Source organism: Hyperolius riggenbachi, chromosome 7 (assembly GCF_040937935.1).
Source record: "Hyperolius riggenbachi isolate aHypRig1 chromosome 7, aHypRig1.pri, whole genome shotgun sequence".
Lineage (NCBI taxonomy): Eukaryota > Metazoa > Chordata > Amphibia > Anura > Hyperoliidae > Hyperolius > Hyperolius riggenbachi.
The window spans coordinates 72567993-72589235 of NC_090652.1; the positions used below are offsets into that span (position 1 = coordinate 72567993).

The 21243-nt window shown below is 47.3% G+C and overlaps 1 protein-coding gene across 1 annotated transcript in view; it reads left to right on the forward strand.

The window, feature by feature from the left end:
• LOC137526071 (integrin alpha-D-like) overlaps nt 1-21243 on the forward strand; it is a 158179-nt gene that overhangs the window by 94000 nt on the left and 42936 nt on the right. Inside the window, exons 16-21 of the mRNA XM_068247284.1 lie at nt 1727-1881; nt 16527-16684; nt 17598-17702; nt 19455-19528; nt 19611-19743; nt 19824-19919. Of these exons, the coding sequence (XP_068103385.1) occupies nt 1727-1881; nt 16527-16684; nt 17598-17702; nt 19455-19528; nt 19611-19743; nt 19824-19919 (721 nt within the window). The remainder of the gene's footprint in view (nt 1-1726; nt 1882-16526; nt 16685-17597; nt 17703-19454; nt 19529-19610; nt 19744-19823; nt 19920-21243) is intronic.

Genomic DNA, 21243 nt, shown 5'->3' on the forward strand with positions numbered 1-21243 from the left:
GACTACTTTCTCAGTAGTTGCGTCTTTACTGGTGGTAAATAACCAGTAAGGCAGAGGTCAAAACAGAAAATACAATAATGTAGGGGAGCCTCTAGGCATAGGCAGTACGGGCCATTGCCTGGAGGGCCATTGGTCCTGGGGGCGCCATGTTGCTGGATTAAGCCACGCCCCTGACCGAAGCCACGCCCCTGACTAAGCCCCGCCTCCATGGGTGTTCTATTACTTGCTTCTGCTGCATCTGCTTAGCGTAAGTTGCAGGCAGCTGCCACTGTGTCCTTCTGTGGCTTGTACATCCCCCCCTCCCTTTGTGCCTCCTTCTGTCCCTTTTGTGTCACCTGTCTCCTTGTGCCTCTTTCAGTCCCTTGTGCCATGTTTGACCCCCTGTTTGCCCTTCTGTCTCCCTTTATGCCTCCTGTCTAACTTTGTGCCTCCTTCTGTCTTCATGTGCCTCCTTCAGTCCCCCTGTGCCACCTCTGCCTCTTTCTGTCCCCCTGTGCCTCCTTATGTCTCCTTGTGCCTTTCTTTGTCACCATGTGCTACCTCTGCCCCCCTGTTCCTCCTTCAGTCCCACTCTGCCTCCTTCTGTCCTCATGTGCCTCCTTCTGTCTCCCTTTGAGCCTCATTCTGTCTCCATGTGTCTCTTCAGTCCCCATGTGCTATCTCTGCCCCCTGTGCCTTCCTCTGTCCCCCTGTGCCTCCTTCTGTGCCCCTTTGTGCCTTCTTCTGTCTCCCTGTGGCTTTGTCTGTCCCCCTCTGCCTCCCTGTGCCCACATACATCCCCCTCTGCCTTTTTCTGTCACCCTTTTGTGCCTCCTTCTGTTCCCCTTTGTGCATCCTTCTGTTCCCCTTTGTGCCTCCTACTGTCTCCCTGTGCCTCCCTTTGCACCTTTTGTGTTTTTTTCTGTCCCCATCGTGCCTCCTTCTGCTGCTTTTTGTGCCTCCTTATTTCCTCCTGTGTCTCCTTTTATCTCCCTTTGTGCCTCAATCTGTCCCCCATTGTGCCTCAATCTGTCCCCCTTTGTACCTCCTTCTGTCCCCGTGGGCCTCGTTCAGTCCCCCTGTGCCTCCTTCTGTCCTTCTTTGAGTCTCATTCTGTCCCAAATTGTGCCTCCTTTTGTTGCCCATTGTGCCTCCTTGTGTCCCTCTGTGTGCCTCCTTCTGTTCCCTTGTGCCTCCTTATGTCCTCCTTTGTGACTTCTTTTGACCCTCATGCCACCTTCTGTCCCCCTGTGCCTCCCTATGTTGCCCTGTGTGCCATATTCAGTCCCCCTGTGCCTCCTTCTGTCCCCCTTTGTGCCTCATGAAAGTGGAGCCCTGCCTATGTGTATTTTCTGGTGAAACGCTGCCCGCATTGTGTAATTTCTGGTGAATTACTGCCGCATTATGATTATTTTCTGGTGAAACATTGCCGCATTACGATTATTTTTGGATGAAACGCTGCTGCAATACGATTATTTTTGGGTGAAACGCTGCTACAATACGATTATTTTCTGGTGAAACGCTGCTGCATTACGATTATTTTCAGGGGGGGGGTGCCACAGGTTTTCTCGCCTGGAGTGACAAAATGGCTAGAGGCACCCCTGCAATAATGGAAGGGTAGACTGTGTTGGTAATGGGTGGTCATGACAACAGAAATGATGTTCTGGTCTGGGCAGAGCATCTTAGAAGAGAGAACCACAAGAGACTTTTGTGTTGTGTTCACTTTGTCCTTCTGACTCTCATGTAGATCCCGTCCAGTCATTGCTCTATCAGTGACCATGAAGTTCAGTCCACCAGAAATTCCTCTTTCTGCCTATGACTGTGCACGGAAAGCAAGAACTGAACCAGCAGCCACAGTTAAAGTGTGTTTTACCAAAAAGCTGAGGAGCACCGGAGCTAAAGGTTAGTGTTGTTTTTATAGCCAGGCAGGGTAATACTGGTACTGAGTAGTGTTGGGCGAACAGTGTTGCCACTGTTCGGGTTCTGCAGAACATCACCCTGTTCGGGTGATGTTCGAGTTCGGCCGAACACCTGATGGTGTTCGGCCAAACCGTTCGGCCATATGGCCGAACTAAGAGCGCATGGCCGAACGTTCCCCGAACGTTCGGCTAGCGCTGTGACTGGCCGAACAGGTCACGTGGTTCGGACCCGAACGCGCTCTGATTGGCCGAACGGGTCACGTGGTTCGGGTCAATAAATACCCGAACCACGTCATTTCTCCGCCATTTGTCTGTGGGTTTAGCTTTGGGTAGGCAGGCAGGGTAGTTCTCTCTCCAGCCAGGCTAGCCAGGGTCCCCCCAGTCATTGTGTCGCTGCTGGGAACAGTAGTACACCGCTCACCCACACTATATAGCATTGTGTTTACTGCACTCTGTGTCTGCTGGGAACAGTAGTACACCGCTCACCCGCCACTGTATAGCATTGTGCTCTGTGTCGCTGCTGGGAATAGTGGTACACCGCTCACCCATACTACATAGCATTGTGTCTACTGCCACTCTGTGTTTCTGCTGGGAACAGTAGTACACCGCTCACCCTGTATAGCATTGTGCTCTGTGTTGCTGCTGGGAATAGTAGTACACCGCTCACCCACACTATATAGCATTGTGTTTACTGCCACTCTGTGTGTCTGCTGGGAACAGTAGTACACCGCTCACCCTGTATAGCATTGTGCTCTGTGTTGCTGCTGGGAATAGTAGTACACCGCTCACCCACACTATATAGCATTGTGTTTACTGCCACTCTGTGTCTGCTGGGAACAGTAGTACACCGCTCACCCGCCACTGTATAGCATTGTGCTCTGACTCGCTGCTGGGAACAGTAGTACACCGCTCACCCACACTATATAGCATTGTGTCTACTGCCACTCTGTGTTTCTGCTGGGAACAGTAGTACACCGCTCACCCTGTATAGCATTGTGCTCTGTGTTGCTGCTGGGAATAGTAGTACACCGCTCACCCACACTATATAGCATTGTGTTTACTGCCACTCTGTGTTTCTGCTGGGAACAGTAGTACACCGCTCACCCTGTATAGCATTGTGCTCTGTGTTGCTGCTGGGAATAGTAGTACACCGCTCACCCACACTATATAGCATTGTGTTTACTGCCACTCTGTGTCTGCTGGGAACAGTAGTACACCGCTCACCCGCCACTGTATAGCATTGTGCTCTGTGTCGCTGCTGGGAATAGTGGTACACCGCTCACCCACACTACATAGCATTGTATCTACTGCCACTCTGTGTTTCTGCTGGGAACAGTAGTACACCGCTCACCCTGTATAGCATTGTGCTCTGTGTTGCTGCTGGGAATAGTAGTACACCGCTCACCCACACTATATAGCATTGTGTTTACTGCCACTCTGTGTGTCTGCTGGGAACAGTAGTACACCGCTCAACCGCCACTGTATTCCATTGTGCTCTGTGTCGCTGCTGGGAATAGTGGTACACCGCTCACCCACCACTGTATAGCATTGTGCTCTGACTCGCTGCTGGGAACAGTAGTACACCGCTCACCCAGCATTATATAGCATTGTGTTTACTGCCACTCTGTGTGTCTGCTGGGGACAGTAGTACACCGCTCACCCTGTATAGCATTGTGCTCTGTGTTGCTGCTGGGAATAGTAGTACACCGCTCACCCACACTATATAGCATTGTGTTTACTGCCACTCTGTGTCTGCTGGGAACAGTAGTACACCGCTCACCCGCCACTGTATAGCATTGTGCTCTGTGTCGCTGCTGGGAATAGTGGTACACCGCTCACCCACACTACATAGCATTGTGTCTACTGCCACTCTGTGTTTCTGCTGGGAACAGTAGTACACCGCTCACCCTGTATAGCATTGTGCTCTGTGTTGCTGCTGGGAATAGTAGTACACCGCTCACCCACACTATATAGCATTGTGTTTACTGCCACTCTGTGTGTCTGCTGGGAACAGTAGTACACCGCTCAACCGCCACTGTATTCCATTGTGCTCTGTGTCGCTGCTGGGAATAGTGGTACACCGCTCACCCACCACTGTATAGCATTGTGCTCTGACTCGCTGCTGGGAACAGTAGTACACCGCTCACCCAGCACTACATAGCATTGTGTTTACTGCCACTCTGTGTGTCTGCTGGGAACAGTAGTACACCGCTCACCCTGTATAGCATTGTGCTCTGTGTTGCTGCTTGGAATAGTAATACACCGCTCACCCACACTATATAGCATTGTGTTTACTGCCACTCTGTGTGTCTGCTGGGAACAGTAGTACACCGCTCAACCACCACTGTATACCATTGTGCTCTGTGTCGCTGCTGGGAATAGTGGTACACCGCTCACCCACCACTGTATAGCATTGTGCTCTGTGTCGCTGCTGGGAATAGTGGTACACCGCTCACCCACCACTGTATAGCATTTCTGTACTGCCACTGTACTGCTGCCAGTCAGCGTGTACTTTAAGGATAAGTGAAATGAGGAAGAATGAGGTGAAAGAGGGAGGGGCAAGGGAAGAGGTGTTTCCCCTAAAGGTTCACATACAGGCCACAGGGGAGCACCGAAGAAAATCCACTCAATACCGCCCATGTTGTCCAGGACAACAACCCTCACAAATCCAAAAGAACAGGACCAGATAATTACTTGGATGACCTCTCAAGCGTCCAGCAGTGGGTTAAGCAGCACCAGCACATCACGCACGAGGTCCGAGTCCTCAGCCAGTTACAAGGAGCCAGTGGGCACAAAGCTCACACAACCGGAAGCGACACCATGCACACAACTGCCAGATAACCAGTCCCAAGAATTACCTCAGGACACAATGGGGTATTCGCAGGAGCTATTCCCAGCCTAACAAACTTCCACCTTTCAAAGGTCAATGGAACAGCCAGAAATGTTGTGCCCGGATTCACAACCATTAACTGTGGGAAATGCACCGCGCACTGAAATACAAGGCGAGTCCGAGGACTTTGAAACCCAAATCCCAGAGCAAGTTGGGCATGAGGGGTTGCAATTGCAGGAGGTCGGGCGAGAAGATCTGGAAGACGACGTTGGAGTGAGCTGCGCAGAGGCTGTTCTGGGGAGCTCTACTCCACGGCGGCGGCCCCCCACAATGACATATGATGAGTTTGAGGAGATGGAAGAGGAGGGTATGGACAATGTGGACACAGACCCAGATTTTGTATGTGAATCAGAACATCACCGTCGTAGCAGCACAGATGAGTCTGTTGAAGAACCCACTGCTGCACGAGTTCGCCTTGTGCCACAAGGTAGGCGGCGCGAAATTTCAGGCACCACAAGTTCAAGTGAGACGCAAAAGAGGCGCAAACAGAAATCGCCAGCAAGGCAGGTGCTCCAAAGTCTGGGCTTTCTTTGAAGACTGCATTGAGGATGGTACCATGGCGATTTGCAAGGTGTGCAAGACCCGCCTGAGCAGGGGGAAAAATATTAACAACCTCTCCACCACCAGCATGAGCCGCCACATGCTATCCAAACATCCCACTCTGTGGGCAAACGCGGCAGGACAGGGTACCAGCAACACTGCCTCCCTTGGGTTCACCAGACTCACCACCAGACCCGCCTCAGCAGCAGCAGTAGCCCAGCCATTGCATGGTTCACAACATTCACAAACATCAGACGACGCTGACACTGTCACTTTCCGGACTAGTGCTCTTGAGGTCTCCCAGTCTTCATCAAACACAACAACCAACAGCCCTTCAGTGTGCAGCCCTACGGTTCAGTTGTCTGTCTCGGAGATGTTTGAGCGCAAGAGGAAATTGCCAGCAAATTACCCCCGGGCCGTGGCACTAACAGCCAGCATAGCCAAGCTTCTGGCCTGCGAAATGCTGCCATATCGAGTGGTGGAGACAAACAGCTTCAAGGGCATGATGTCAGTGGCCATCCCACGTTACGTGGTTCCCAGCCGCTACCACTTTGCGCGCTCTGCAGTGCCTGAGTTGCATGAGCACGTGGTCAGCAAAATAACCCGAAGCTTGAAGAATGCCGTTGCCTGCAAGGTTCACCTCACCACTGACACCTGGACGAGTGCGTTCGGCCAGGGTCGATACATCTCCCTTACCACGCACTGGGTGAACCTTGTGGAGCCTGGCAGCGATTTCTCACCTGCTACGGCGCGGGTGTTGCCCACGCCGCAAACAGCTGCACCACCGTCCCTCCCACTGGATAACAACAGCAGCACCTACCTCTCTGACTCCTTCTCCTCCAACACATCTCAAAGCTGTACCTCATCCGGAAACGCTAACCCAGCAGCAGTAGGATCGTGGAAGCAGTGCAGCACAGCTGTTGGCATGCGTCAGCAAGTGTTGCTGAAGCTGATCTGCCTTGGGGATAAGCAGCACACAGGGGAGGAAATTTGGAGGGGAATAAAGGAACAGACGGATTTGTGGCTGGCACCGCTGGACCTGAAACCGGGCATGGTTGTGTGTGATAATGGGAGTAATCTCATTCGCGCTTTAAGGTTGGCTAAGCTGACACACATCCCTTGCCTGGCGCACGTGATGAACCTAGTAGTTCAGCGGTTCCTGAGGACATACCCAGGCGTGGCCGATCTTCTGTTGAAGGTGCGACGAGTGGCCAAACATTGTAGAACTTCCAGTACTGCTTCGGGGGCACTCGCCAAGATGCAGGAGCGCTTCAATCTCCCCCACCATCGCTTGCTGTGTGATGTCCCTACGTGCTGGAATTCTACGCTGCACATGCTAGCCCACTTTTGCGAGCAGAAGAGTGCAGTGGTCCAGTACATGACGGCGCAGTACCGAGGCGCATCCGGCCAGCTGCCAAGCTTCTGTGGATCCGATTGGGCCAACATGTTGGACCTCTGCCAAGTCCTCCAAAATTTTGAGCAATCCACGTTGCTTGTGAGCAGTGACAACTCTTCAGTCAGCATTGCCATACCACTGCTGTGTTTACTGAAGAGGTCAATGTTGAAAATCAAGGAAACAGCTGTCATGATGCAACTGGGGGAATCTGAAGGAGAAAACGATCAGCGTGATGGTACCAACATCAGGCCATCCGCCTCAGGAAACGCTGGCCCCAGCAGCTATGACGAAGAAGAGGAGGAGGAACAGCTGGAGTTGGAGCAGGAATTTCCTGCCACCACTAACGAGGGCCAGAGCGGTGCACGTTGGACTTCCACAATTCAGCGCGAATGGTCAGCAGAAGCAGACCAGGAAGAAGGTGACGACTATGATGCATCACAACAACTATCACAACGCTCACAAGAGGATGATGAGGATTCTGGCAGGACTCTGGCACACATGGCTCAATTCATGCTAGACTGCATTGAACGCGACCCACGCATTGTGCGCATTCTGGACAACACCAATTACTGGGTTTATACACTTCTGGATCCACGGTACAAACACAATGTTCCAAAACTGCTTGAAGAAAGAGTCAGACAGGTCAAAATGGAAGAATACCAGCAGGCCCTTGTGGAGACTTTAGAGAGGAGATTGACATCCTCCCCCTCCTTTAGCCAGTTGTATGCCGACAGACTGACTTCCGCAAACCCAGGACGACCAGGAGGGCAGCAAACAACACAAGCCGCAGCTAGTGCCCAAAAGGGAATGGTATCGGCAGTGCCCTTGGAGTGGGAAAATTTTCTGACACCCATGCAGCAGCAGCCCACAGAACAGCAAGCGTGCAGATCCACCTCCAACACCGATCGCCTGGAGAAGATGGTCAAGGACTACATGTCAGATGGCGTAGCTGTGTCAAACAATCCATCTGCACCCTTCAACTATTGGGTATCGAAGCTAGACACCTGGCACGAACTGGCAATGTACGCAATAGAGGTGCTGGCTTGCCCGGCAGCCAGCGTTATGTCGGAACGCTGTTTCAGTGCTGCCGGAGGCATCGTCACAGATCGGCGTATCCGCCTCTCCACAGAAAATGCAGACCGTCTGACTCAAATTAAAATGAATCAATCCTGGATTGGAAACGACTATGCAACACTCCCGGACCCCAACCAAGTAACATGAACAATGACCATCTGTGATGGGTTAGCGTTGCCGGTCCCTGTTTATGGAACCTCTTATCTTTATTACATTTATGACTGCATGGCGGCAAAAAGCATTGCTATATCCGCACGCTTTTTGTCCTCATGCAAGGCCTGGGTTGTTGTGTCTCAAAAAGCGTGGCCTTCTCCTCCTGCGCCTCCTCCTGTTCCATCACATGTGCTGCTGCTGCTGCTGGGTTAGCGTTGCCGGTCCCTGTTTATGGAACCTCTCATCTGTATTACATTTATGACTGCATGGCGGCAAAAAGCGTTGCTATATCCGCACGCTTTTTGTCCTCATGCAAGGCCTGGGTTGTTGTGTCTCAAAAAGCGTGGCCTTCTCCTCCTGCGCCTCCTCCTGTTCCATCACGTGTGCTGCTGCTGCTGCTGGGTTAGCGTTGCCGGTCCCTGTTTATGGAACCTCTCATCTTTATTACATTTATGACTGCATGGCGGCAAAAAGCATTGCTATATCCGCACGCTTTTTGTCCTCATGCAAGGCCTGGGTTGTTGTGTCTCAAAAAGCGTGGCCTTCTCCTCCTGCGCCTCCTCCTGTTCCATCACGTGTGCTGCTGCTGCTGCTGGGTTAGCGTTGCCGGTCCCTGTTTATGGAACCTCTCATCTTTATTACATTTATGACTCCATGGCGGCAAAAAGCATTGCTATATCCGCACGCTTTTTGTCCTCATGCAAGGCCTGGGTTGTTGTGTCTCAAAAAGCGTGGCCTTCTCCTCCTGCGCCTCCTCCTGTTCCATCACGTGTGCTGCTGCTGCTGCTGGGTTAGCGTTGCCGGTCCCTGTTTATGGAACCTCTCATCTTTATTACATTTATGACTGCATGGCGGCAAAAAGCATTGCTATATCCGCACGCTTTTTGTCCTCATGCAAGGCCTGGGTTGTTGTGTCTCAAAAAGCGTGGCCTTCTCCTCCTGCGCCTCCTCCTGTTCCATCACGTGTGCTGCTGCTGCTGCTGGGTTAGCGTTGCCGGTCCCTGTTTATGGAACCTTTCATCTTTATTACATTTATGACTGCATGGCGGCAAAAAGCATTGCTATATCCGCACGCTTTTTGTCCTCATGCAAGGCCTGGGTTGTTGTGTCTCAAAAAGCGTGGCCTTCTCCTCCTGCGCCTCCTCCTGTTCCATCACGTGTGCTGCTGCTGCTGCTGGGTTAGCGTTGCCGGTCCCTGTTTATGGAACCTCTCATCTTTATTACATTTATGACTCCATGGCGGCAAAAAGCATTGCTATATCCGCACGCTTTTTGTCCTCATGCAAGGCCTGGGTTGTTGTCTCAAAAAGCGTGGCCTTCTCCTCCTGCGCCTCCTCCTGTTCCATCACGTGTGCTGCTGCTGCTGCTGGGTTAGCGTTGCCGGTCCCTGTTTATGGAACCTCTCATCTTTATTACATTTATGACTGCATGGCGGCAAAAAGCATTGCTATATCCGCACGCTTTTTGTCCTCATGCAAGGCCTGGGTTGTTGTGTCTCAAAAAGCGTGGCCTTCTCCTCCTGCGCCTCCTCCTGTTCCATCACGTGTGCTGCTGCTGCTGCTGGGTTAGCGTTGCCGGTCCCTGTTTATTGAACCTCTCATCTGTATTACATTTATGACTGCATGGCGGCAAAAAGCATGTTACCTGTGCAAAGAAACATGACATTTTCCGCATTTAAAAGACAGTTTTTCCTTTGAAACTTTACAATCAATTTTCTCAAAAACTATAAGCTCTTTTTGCTAAATCTTTTTTTCTTCTTGTACCCACTCCCAAGGTGCACATACCCTGCAAATTTGGGGTATGTAGCATGTAAGAAAGCTTTAGAAAGCACGAAAGTTCGGGTCCCCATTGACTTCCATTATGTTCGGAGTTCGGCGCGAACACCCGAACATCGCAGCCATGTTCGGCGAACGTTCGCGAACCCGAACATCCAGGTGTTCACCCAACACTAGTACTGAGGACTTCACCATGGGAGATTGAGGTCCCTCCCCCTAATGATCTGTTATCAGCTACTTACCTGGATCTGCTGCTGTATGAAAAATTAGTATGGGATGATTTCACAGAAAATGTATTGCTTGTAGTCAGTCTATGGACATGATGACACTTACAGAACTCAAGACTATTGTCTCTCAATCCAATCCACTCATGATTGCCTTGGGCAAATATCTAGCATCAGTACAGGTGTTGTCCCCCTCCCCAAGAGCATTTAAAGGGTACCTGTAGTCAAGTTAAAAAGAGAACGCTAGATACTTACTTTAGTAGGGGGGATCCTCTAGATCATCCAGAGGCTTCCCCACTCTTCCTAAACCGCTCCTGCGCTGTGCTGGGACCCTCTAAACAATATCTGATATTAATGTACCAAGTACATAATGTACAAGCACAGCCTCACTGCGCAGGCGAATAGTTTGGTTCACGGCTGTGCCGTAGTAAGGAGCTGCTCATGCACGGCTTTTTCTCTCCGTGCGCGAGCCCAAATCCAGGCTGCGTACACTTTGCAATAGGTGTGAATGCAAACCACACATATTAGCATCTTTTTGACCATTGGTAGTCCTCTTCTTTCCCCTCTCCATAAATCAGAACAGACTGTGCAGCGGTATTCTAGCTATGTATCTGTACAGCGATCATTATTACAACTTTCACTTGAATGACTAGGAATTGAGTATCTACAAGGTTCTTAGGTCTGTCAATAGACTTGGATTGAGATATGGGAACAGTACAGTACAGTTACTGTCTGTACATATGGTAAATAACTAACTGCCCTTGCACCAGTCAATAGAAACAGTTGAAAATAAAAAAACTGCATGATGATGATAATTAACACTGAGCTGGATACATTTACCTGTACAATTAAACATGTAAAACAAGTAGAACCAAGGATAAAAATTGCATGAAAATCTTCAGCTTTACAAGATTGTAATAATTAATGCTAACATCCAGTAGGAGAGGTAAAGAAGTTCCCATTTGCCTATTTTCCTCCTCCCCTCCTGGTGTCTCCCACCAGACTTCCTTGAAGCACCCCCTCACCCCATCCCCATTATTTCACAGTATCCCCATTGTTTGACATATACATATTAAACATAGTTACATAAAAAAGAGACAAACCGAGAGCCCAATATGGTGTAGTAGGTATTAACCCAGGAGGAATATAAATGAAGGTAAGTATTATACTTACAAACACGGGTTACCGCAAAGGCAACCACTGTATAGGCAGGTGGGGAGTACAAGCCTGTCCCCACTTAGGATTAAGATGTCGCTCTCTGTGATAGAAGAAAGGAGGGTATGACACCCTTCCACCAAGGGTGGTTCGCTGGATAAACCGGTGTACAGAGGCGCCAGTAGAATAAAAGATGATAAAAGGTTTAAAACATCTAGGTGGTGGTGGTGGACCAACCAACCCAAAACAGACACGATGCTGTCAGTTCAAATTAACGGAAATTTATTCACATACTCCAAAATACTGCGACGCGTTTCTCGGGTCAAAAGCCCGCTTCCTCAGGCATTAAAAAACAGGAGTATCTCACTACAGGATGACAGAGATAAAAACCACATCAGGGAACTGTATAAAGTATATAATAAAACATGTACGCACGATAATGTTTATGTTAAGGGGAGATAATGTGATGATAACATGGGTAGTAGTATAGTGTGTGATTGGTCGTATAATGTATTGGAATTGGGAGAGCGGGGGAGGGGGTTTCAGGGGGGAGGGGGGCTAAGGTGGCCAGGGGTAAAAGGTGGGAGGAGGTGTGGGAATATGGGTGGGCTAAGGGGAAAGTGATCTATTGCAGTAAGTATATGTGGGGTTTAAGGGAAGTTGGGGTTATACTAGTAGATTACAACTTTTAGATATCCAGCTGGAAAACATTCCTATCGCAAATTATACCAGTGAGTAATAGTCTTTAAATATATGTGCAAAAACACTTACCAGCTATCTGTCCTGATCAGGCTCAGCACCTCTGTGCTTGTATGCCCGCTCAGGACCTTTAAATAGATCCAAGTGTTGTAAGATTCAGCGTGGCTGGAGGGCGGGGTTGGAGGCAGTGGACCAGGTCAGGAACCAATGGGATGTGCGGGTGGGTGGAGACCAGAGGGCGGCAGGTGTAAGCGTACTGGGGAAAGAGGTAAGGGTCACGAGCAGCGGGGCGGTGCGTGTAATACGTCATGCCGCTTACCGCTAGTGCGCGTGCGCATGGTCGCATCATAGGCTGGCCGCTACTGCGCATGCGAACCTTGACACGTATACGGAAGAGAAGGGGATAGTTATACATGCGGACGGCGCATGCGCGAGAGACAGGGGTGGCCATGTTGGATAAGGGAATAACGGGCAGCAACAGTGAGAGGGATCAAGTGGGCAAGGGGGATGAGCATGAATACATAAAAGCAATTGGACATAAGTATAGTGATATTAGAACGATGTGTTAAACAATTAGATCTAGTGGCTTCCTATATTTGTAACAAACACGTGTACCATTACCGGAGATACTGGTAGTGGAGTGATGCTGCCCTCTAGTGGCCACTTGAAGAACTTTTTCAGTTTAGAAATTAAATAATTACCAGGACATGCCATGTTATTATAGAAGGTTTAAGTGTGTGTGTGCACTAGTGTTGATGATGTGTGTCATCAGTAAGTGTCACAACATTAGATATACAAATATGTAAAACAATTATGCAAAAACATAACTATATCTATACAAATATCCACTCCTAACTTAGGTATTGGTTATGTTTGGTTCACGTAACCATAAAAAAACGGGAAGGGGGGGGGGGGGGGGGGGAAACAGAGGGATAGGATTTGTACAGGTAAAAAATATAAGGAAGATCGCAAGAAAAATTCACATGGAGAGATGCCCACCTGAGGGACACGGACACATACTCGTATGCGCATGGTTCCCAGAAGTGACTGATACTAACGTGCATATGTACTCGACCGTTGTCATATCTCATGAATATATACAAATTGACCTCAAGATCAAACTCAATTTGCTAGTACAACTCATAAAACTAATAATAAAAATAATAAAAAGCTATGAAAGGACATAAAGAAGCATAAAATTGCATAAAAAGGACATATGATGCCTATAAAAAAACACATATAAGTTAATAAAAGGAGAGCGACAGATTGAAAAAAGGGGGATCAGTTATTTTTGAGTAGTGTATCTAATAAATCTTCTCCAGTACCTCATTGAGGCCACCTGGAGTTAATGTTTTTAGAATTTGTATCCAATATATCTCTCGTTTTCTGAGGGAGTCAAAAGAGTCAGAGCGGGAGTGTGGGACAGATTCGATAAAGGTGATACGAAATAGTGCAGGGTCACTGTTGTGGTGTGTGGCGAAGTGACGTGAGACACTGTGTAGGGGATATTTCTTGCTGATGTTTCTTTTATGTTGTCCTACTCTGCTTCTGGCTATTTGAGTGGTTCTGCCCACATACTGTAGCTGGCACGGGCAGGAAATGACGTAGATGATGTATTTGGATCCACAGTTGATAGCGTTTTTAATGTTAAATGTTGTATTAGTAACCGAGGAGGAAAAGGTAGATGTACTGAGGACAAATTGGCATGCCAAACATCTCTGATGTTGGCATGGGGCACTTCCGGGGGGAGAGGTGGTATGGGAGTTCATATTGCTGATAGGGGGTTGGCGGAGCCTGCTGGGAGCCAGTAGGCTGCGAAGATTTGGGGCGCGTCTATATGTGATGGCTGGTTTCGTGGGTAGGATGGGACGTAGGTGGGGGTCCTGGAGAAGGACCTCCCACCTTCTGTTAAGGATGCTACGAATGGACTGATGCTGGTGGCTGTATTTGGTAATGAAGCGGGGTACGTTACTGGTTTCAGTGTCAGGAGCTAATGTGGGTGGTTTCGGGATTTTTGCCTTGTGGTATGCGTCCTGTAGGAGTTTTTTGGGGTATTTCCGGTCTGTGAATTTGGTTGTCAGAACTTTGGATTGTATATTGTACTGTTGGATATCTGTGCAGTTGCGATGTATTCTTTTGTATTGACTGTAGGGGATGTTCTTGGTCCAGGGGCGGTGGTGGAAACTGTGGTAGTGTATATAATTATTGGCGTCCACGGGTTTGAAAAAGGTTTTGGTTTTGATGTGATGTTGGTCCGTGTAAAGGACCAGATCTAGAAATTCAATTGAGGTGGGGATATGGTGTGAGGTAAATTGTAGGCCTGCTGGATTGTTATTAAGGTAATCTAGAAAGGAGGGAATGGAGTCAGAGGAACCTTTCCATATAAAAATCAGATCGTCGATATATCTTTTGTAGAAGATGATTTTGTTGGAGAAGGGGTTATCTGAGTATAATTTGATGTGTTCTATAGTTACATGGTTGGATTGAAAAAAGACATTCATCCATTGAGTTCAACCAGAAAGTATAGTACTAGCATAACAATAACAGTAGCATGCACCCATGCATATCCCAGTTGATCCAGAAGAAGGCAAAAACACCCTTACAAAGCTTGGACCAAATAGCCCTAAAAGGGAAAATGTCCTTCCCGGCTCTGGCAATCGGATAAAATCTCTGGATCAACACTGCCAGGAATAACCTAGTAATTATAGCCATGGATGTCATAGCCAAGCCCCCCTTAAAAGCAGATTTAGAATTTGCTATAACTACTTCCTGTGCTAATATATTGTACATTTTAACCACTCTTACTTAAAGAACCCCTGAATAGGTGGCAAAAAAAACTATTTTCCTCCATACGCAGGTTATGTCCTTTTGTCCTTTGCACAAGCCTAGTGATGAAAAGCTCATGTGCCAAGATTTTGTATTGTCCTCTAATGTTGTAACGATTGCGGAATCGTTTCCGTGGTCAGCGCACAAGATGCGCGCTGACACGGCGGAAATCCTCCAAGCGTATAATTAAGGTAGAACCCAGGTTAGGTGCTATGCACCTGTAGAGGGCAATTCCCACCGGCAGATGGAGCTGTGGAGTGCAGACGAGCACAGCCTCCGCACGGCCACAGATGCTAGATGGGAATTGTACAGATAAAGGCAAAGTAGGGCACGATAGCCCTCTAAGAGAGAGAGCACAGAGACAGACTAAATGTGTGTCCACCAAACTAGTCGCCACTACGTGAACACACATTAGCAGAAACAAAGCGGGAATGCAATCGCAGAAGAGAGGCGATTGCCAGAAGTGACACAAGACCAAATCAAGACAGAGCTCGAGAAGAGCAAAGGCACAGCAAACCACAATGAGAGATAAGGAAAACAACAAACGCTAGCTAAACGCGAACACCGCACTCATTCGCAACAGCGAACGCGTTTACGACGCGGTCTCCGCACGTTAAGCGCAACAGAGACAAGTGCGCCACCCTAACTAACCAATGACACACAAATACGAAAATAGAGAACGTGAGCGCTTGCTTAATGGTAACCTCACCGAGCCTACAGCAAGCGTTCGTATCAGACAAGACAGACAGACGAACGGAAAACAGGAATAGGACAGATAAGATCCACCGCTCTTCCGCCAGAGCGAGTGCGATCCATGTTCAGGGACAGGATAGGAAAGATCCACTGCTCTTTCCGCCAGAGCGAGTGTGAACCAAGTACTGAAACAGAGCTAGCAGGATCCACTGCTCTTTCCGCCAGAGCGAGTGAGAACCAAGTACAGAATAGGTTTAGCAGGATCCACTGCAAGAGAGATAGGTGAGGTAGCTAGTAGCAACCGCTGCTCCAGCTTACACTCCAGGAATACAGATCAGAAGGATCCACAGCCGCTACAGCTAGAGGCTAGTGCGATCCAAACAAGACAGACAGATGAGGTAGCTAGTAGCAACCGCTGCTCCAGCTTACACTCCAAGAATACAGATCAGAAGGATCCACAGCCGCTACCGCTAGAGGCTAGTGCGATCCAAACAGATGAACAGAAGGGGCTACCAGTAGCAACCGCTGCTCTGGTTAGCACCCCCAGACAGACAGAATGATTTCCTGTCGACCACCGCTGGCGACAGGACAATCGCAGCAAAGAGGCAACACAGACAAAACAGATAAAGCAACCTGACTAGCACTAGAGAAGCTGCCTAGTGCAGTCCCAAGAATTACTCTAAGATAACTTTAGCAAACAAACAGGGCTGATACTCTAGGAGAGTTCATCAGTAACAAACCATGAAGGATGACCAGCAAAGGATTCTGGGAGAACCTGGCTTTTATACTGCCAGCCTTCAAAGGAGGCAGCTAGGCGATTTGCATAACAAATGTATGCAAATCCCTCAGCAGCAGAGCAGGTCTGAAACTTGAAAAGAAAAGACAGGTCTCTCTTCCAGAGACCTGCAGCCCACAGACTAGAGGAATGGTCAAACAGCTGTCTGCCTGTGCAGCCAGCTGAGCAGATCATTACAAATGTATTTATACATGTTAATTAGAACTCCTCTAAGACCTTTTTTCCAGACATAACTCTCAATGTTTGTGAAAGATGTTTCTGAATATTTTAGTTTTAGTTACAAGCCCCAACATACCTAAAAATCAGCTAAAGAAAACCTTAGTAGATCTAAATTGGTCATTAAAGTCCATATCTTTTGAGCAGGAAAGATGGCAGCCTGGTATAACAGTCACTCTGTTTCATTACAGGTGAGATCTCTGCGCAGGTGAACTTCACTCTGCGGATGGATGCTGGACTCACCCAGACCCGGGCAGTGTTCTCCCGCAACCCTGATACCAAGACAGTGAGCCGATCTGTGCAGCTGAAGGAGGGGAATACATGCCAAGACTACACTATTCTCCTCCCTGTTAGTATCCTTTTAAAGTGGATATAAAGTCAAAACTTCCACTCTGCTCAAAAAGCATGATAACCTTTAGGGGGAAAAAAATATTAATTACAGTTTATGGAAAGCCTAAAAAAAATCTGAAGTTTTAACTGGATTTACATTGGAGGGGGCACAGAAAGGTTTAAGCCTCAGTCTTTTCCTGTACAGGTAGAGCCACATCAATGTTATTCACAGCTACTGATAAGGCTAATTACACTCTGATGTAGCTAAACAAACACACACAGCTCAGTACAGTGGATTTCTACAGCATTTATATGTGGAATGAAAACTTTTCATTGTGTGCTGTGCAAGAGTTCAGGTCTGTTTTAAATGGGGATAAGCAGACTAGTAATCCTTTGAAAACCACTAGGATGGGATCAACTAAACTGGGGGGGGGGGGGGGGGGATAGGGGGATTAGTGCAGCATGTGAAAACTGTCTGGTAGGGAAATGTGATGATGCCAAAAGTTTGGGCGCCTCCATAGACGCCATTAGAAATATTGGCAGTATTTTGGGCGCCTGATAAATAGCGGGAGCTGGTACAGCGCCTGCTATTTATCAGGCACCACAGGAACCCAAATTCCGACTCAATGCTGATATTTGTATAGGTGCCTATGGTGGTGCTTGAGAACTCCATTTTTTTTTTGGGGGGGGGGGGGGCGGGGAGAATTAGGGTTAGGTGTCAGAATAATGTCTGTGGTTAATTCAGTAAAATGGCTCCATCAAATATCTTGTGTTCAAGAATGGAGCCATTCGTTTTCCTTCAACCATGTGTATCTCATCCTCATATCTTCTGTTCACTCCACAAGACTTTATACTCACAACAGTAGGAGATGCTTGATGACTGGTGTAGTCTACATACATATTGTCTCTCATATCTCTTCTGTATATCTCAGGGGTGCGTGGAAGATTCTCTGTCTCCTCTCCGATTGTCCCTCAGCTTCTCTCTTACTGGAACTCCTGTGCTGAGTGTTGATTCCAGAACCAGCCACTCTGCAGAGGTATGAAGAGCACATTTACAATAGATACATTAAAGGGGGGGGGGGCAAGGCAGAGGCTGGGGAGGCATCCGCCTGTAGGTGCACAGCCCTAAATACGCAACCTGGGGAGTGGGACTACCTAATACTGGGGAACATCTGGCTATTTGAACTGGGGACAGGGCTGACTAATACTGGGAGGGAACCTACCTAATACTGGGGCGACATCTGATACCTACACTTGGGCGGGCACAATTTGGCCTTGTATAGATTAAATGACTGTCCCTTAGGGGTTGAGGGATCTGGAGCTTTCAAATGCCTCTCCTATAGGTTGTATGTTTTCATATTGAATATCCTATTTAGTAAGCTTGAGACCCCAAATTTCTAGGAGCTTCATCAAAAGAAGAAGATGAAGTGTCAAGCAAGGAGCAGATCTCGGCCTTCCTGCTGACCATTACAATGAGATCAGCTCTTAGAGGTTACATGGGTTTGCTGAAATAACCAAATTAGATAACACATATTAATACCCTCTCAATAATGGGGACCGTGGCATCTGCTGAATTATAGAAAATCTCATTGAATAAATAATGTAACTTCGGAAATCTTTAAACACATTTTGGGCATTTAAGGAGTTGTTGAGACGTGTGCTTTAAAGTGAACCTCCAGACTAAAAATCTACTCGGCATCACTGAAAAGGCTTGGTGTTTCTTTAATAGTTTCACAGCATCAGAACTTTGTTTTTCTTACCCAAGCCTCATTTTTATCTGCACAAAAGCTAAGCTCCGCCCCATCAAAGAAATCTGCCCAGGCATTATCCCCTGATGCTGTGCAAAGCATGATGGGGTTTCTGATGTTGTTGTTCTCGTTCTGCTGTTTTGGCGCAATTTTTTTTTAAAATTTTGAATTTGAGATTTGAAGCCTAGCGCGCACAGCTGGGAGGGGTGATCAGGACACAGGACAGTTGGAACTGTGTCTCACGCTCCCTGTCACCTCCTTTCAACCAAAACGATGGCTGCCCCCATGCAATCACAAACATGGGTAACAGATTATACTACCCATCTATTTTAATTAACATAACTAATGTAACTTAATGACAGTATGTTTGTTTAGGTGTTACTTACCTGGGGCTTCTTCCAGCCCCTAGAAGTCTATCTGGTCCCTTGCATCAGTTCTGCTGTTCTCCAGTGTGCTGCTAGCCCCTCCGAAAGATACCCAACCACAGCTTCTGTGCCTGTGCGGGCACATCCAGGCGCCTCTTTCGATCGCACTCTTGTTGCCAGCTGGAGCTTCCTGTGCATGAACCATTCACAAAATCTTCAACTGCGCAAGTTCAGAATTCTCGTGGCCACAGGGGCACAATTGAAAGAGGCACATTGATGTACCTGTGCATGCACAGAAGTCTGCAACTACAGCTGTGGTCAGGGATCTGTCAGCAGGGCTAGCGGCACACTGGAGGGCAGCGGAAGATAGACTGCTAGGGGGTGGAAAAAGCCAAAGGTAAGTAAAGCTTAACTTTCCCCCACTCAGCTTGGATATCCTTTAAGCCTGGTACAAACCTTTAATTTTGATTGGCCAATTTTACCACCTCCATGTGGTATGAGGGTCAACAGATTTTGAATACTATGAGTAAATTATGTAGGTAAACTCTCATATTACATGGAGGTGGCAAAATTGGTCATTGATTGGCCAATTAAAGTTGAAGGTGTGTACCAGGCTTCAGATTTGCAGTGGTTCTCTTTATAATGCTCAGATATCTACCGTTACTCATGTTTGTAGGTCTCATTTGAGAAGAACTGTGGTAAAGACGAGGTGTGTGAGGATGATCTGAGGGTGAAGCTCAGCTTCACAGGGTAAGGAAGATTTCTTCATCTATAGTTACTTTGGCCAGGATTGGTCTTCCCATAGATGACGGATCTCTTCTCTCCTTGACAGCATTACCACGCTGGTGGTCGGGGAATCTCTTGATGTCAATGGGATGGTTTCAGTGACAAACCAAGGCGAGGATTCATACAACACTCGGGTTTCAGTCCCCTTCCCCCCTGGCCTGTCCTATCGCAAGGTTGAGGTGAGAGATGGTCTCTGACATAGGAGTGGAAGGTCTCTATAGGCTTCCAATGTTTTAATCCCAATGTGTGTTTCCCATAGCATAGCAAGAAGGCGACAGTCTTATGTGAAAGTCTGGAGGGCGAGACAGTACTGACCTGCTGGGTAAACAGACCTCTCCTGAGACCCAACACCACGGTAAGAAAAAGTAATTGCAAGGACTGCTAGAGACAGAGAGGCCTATTTGCAATTCACTTTTCTCCTAATTTTTTTCCTAGGAAATAATTTTCATCTTCTGTTTAAAGTAACTTTTTAGCACTCTGCAATTGAAAAAGTATCAAAAAGTAGTATCAAAATTATTTTGAGTATTGTCTTTCTTGTTGCGGGCTTAAAAGACAATTTATTGACAAGTTTGAAAATATCACCTACAAGAAAAAGTTAAATGCATATGGGCGAGAGGTCCTAACTTGATTCACTTTTTCTCCTAGTTTTTCTCCTAGTTGATATTTTCACACCCAGTTCACCCTTTTCTCCCTGGTGAAATGTTCACACCTTGTCATAAAATGCCTTTTAAACCACCAGCAAGCAAGAAATTACTCAAAATAATTTTGATAGTACCTTTTCAACATTTTTAGGTACTTGATTTTTAAAATTCTTAAATGTTATTTTAAAGAGAACATGAAAATTATCTCCTAGGAGTTAACTCAGGAGAAAAAGTTAATTGCCCCTATCAATAAAATGCCTTTTTAGTGACCAGCAAGTAAGAAAATAATCAGAATAATTTTGGCAGTACTTTCTACTTACTTTTTGGTACCTTTTCAGCTGCAGAATTCTGAAAAGTTATCAGGAAAATATCTCCTAGGAGAAAACTTAACACAGGAGGTGACATGTGACATGATGAGATAGACATGTACAGTGGTGTGAAAAACTATTTGCCCCCTTCCTGATTTCTTATTCTTTTGCATGTTTGTCACACTTAAATGTTTCTGCTCATCAAAAACCGTTAACTATTAGTCAAAGATAACATAATTGAACACAAAATGCAGTTGTAAATGATGGTTTTTATTATTTAGTGAGAAAAATAACTCAAAACCTACATGGCCCTGTGTGAAAAAGAAATTGCCCCCTGAAACTAATAACTGGTTGGGCCACCCTTAGCAGCAATAACTGCAATCAAGCGTTTGCGATAACTTGCAACGAGTCTTTTACAGCGCTCTGGAGGAATTTTGGCCATCTCATCTTTGCAGAATTGTTGTAATTCAGCTTTATTTGAGGGTTTTCTAGCATGAACCGCCTTTTTAAGGTCATGCCACAACATCTCAATAGGATTCAGGTCAGGACTTTGACTAGGCCACTCCAAAGTCTTCATTTTGTTTTTCTTCAGCCATTCAGAGGTGGATTTGCTGGTGTGTTTTGGGTAATTGTCCTGCTGCAGCACCCAAGATCGCTTCAGCTTGAGTTGACAAACAGATGGCCGGACATTCTCCTTCAGGATTTTTTGGTAGACAGTAGAATTCATGGT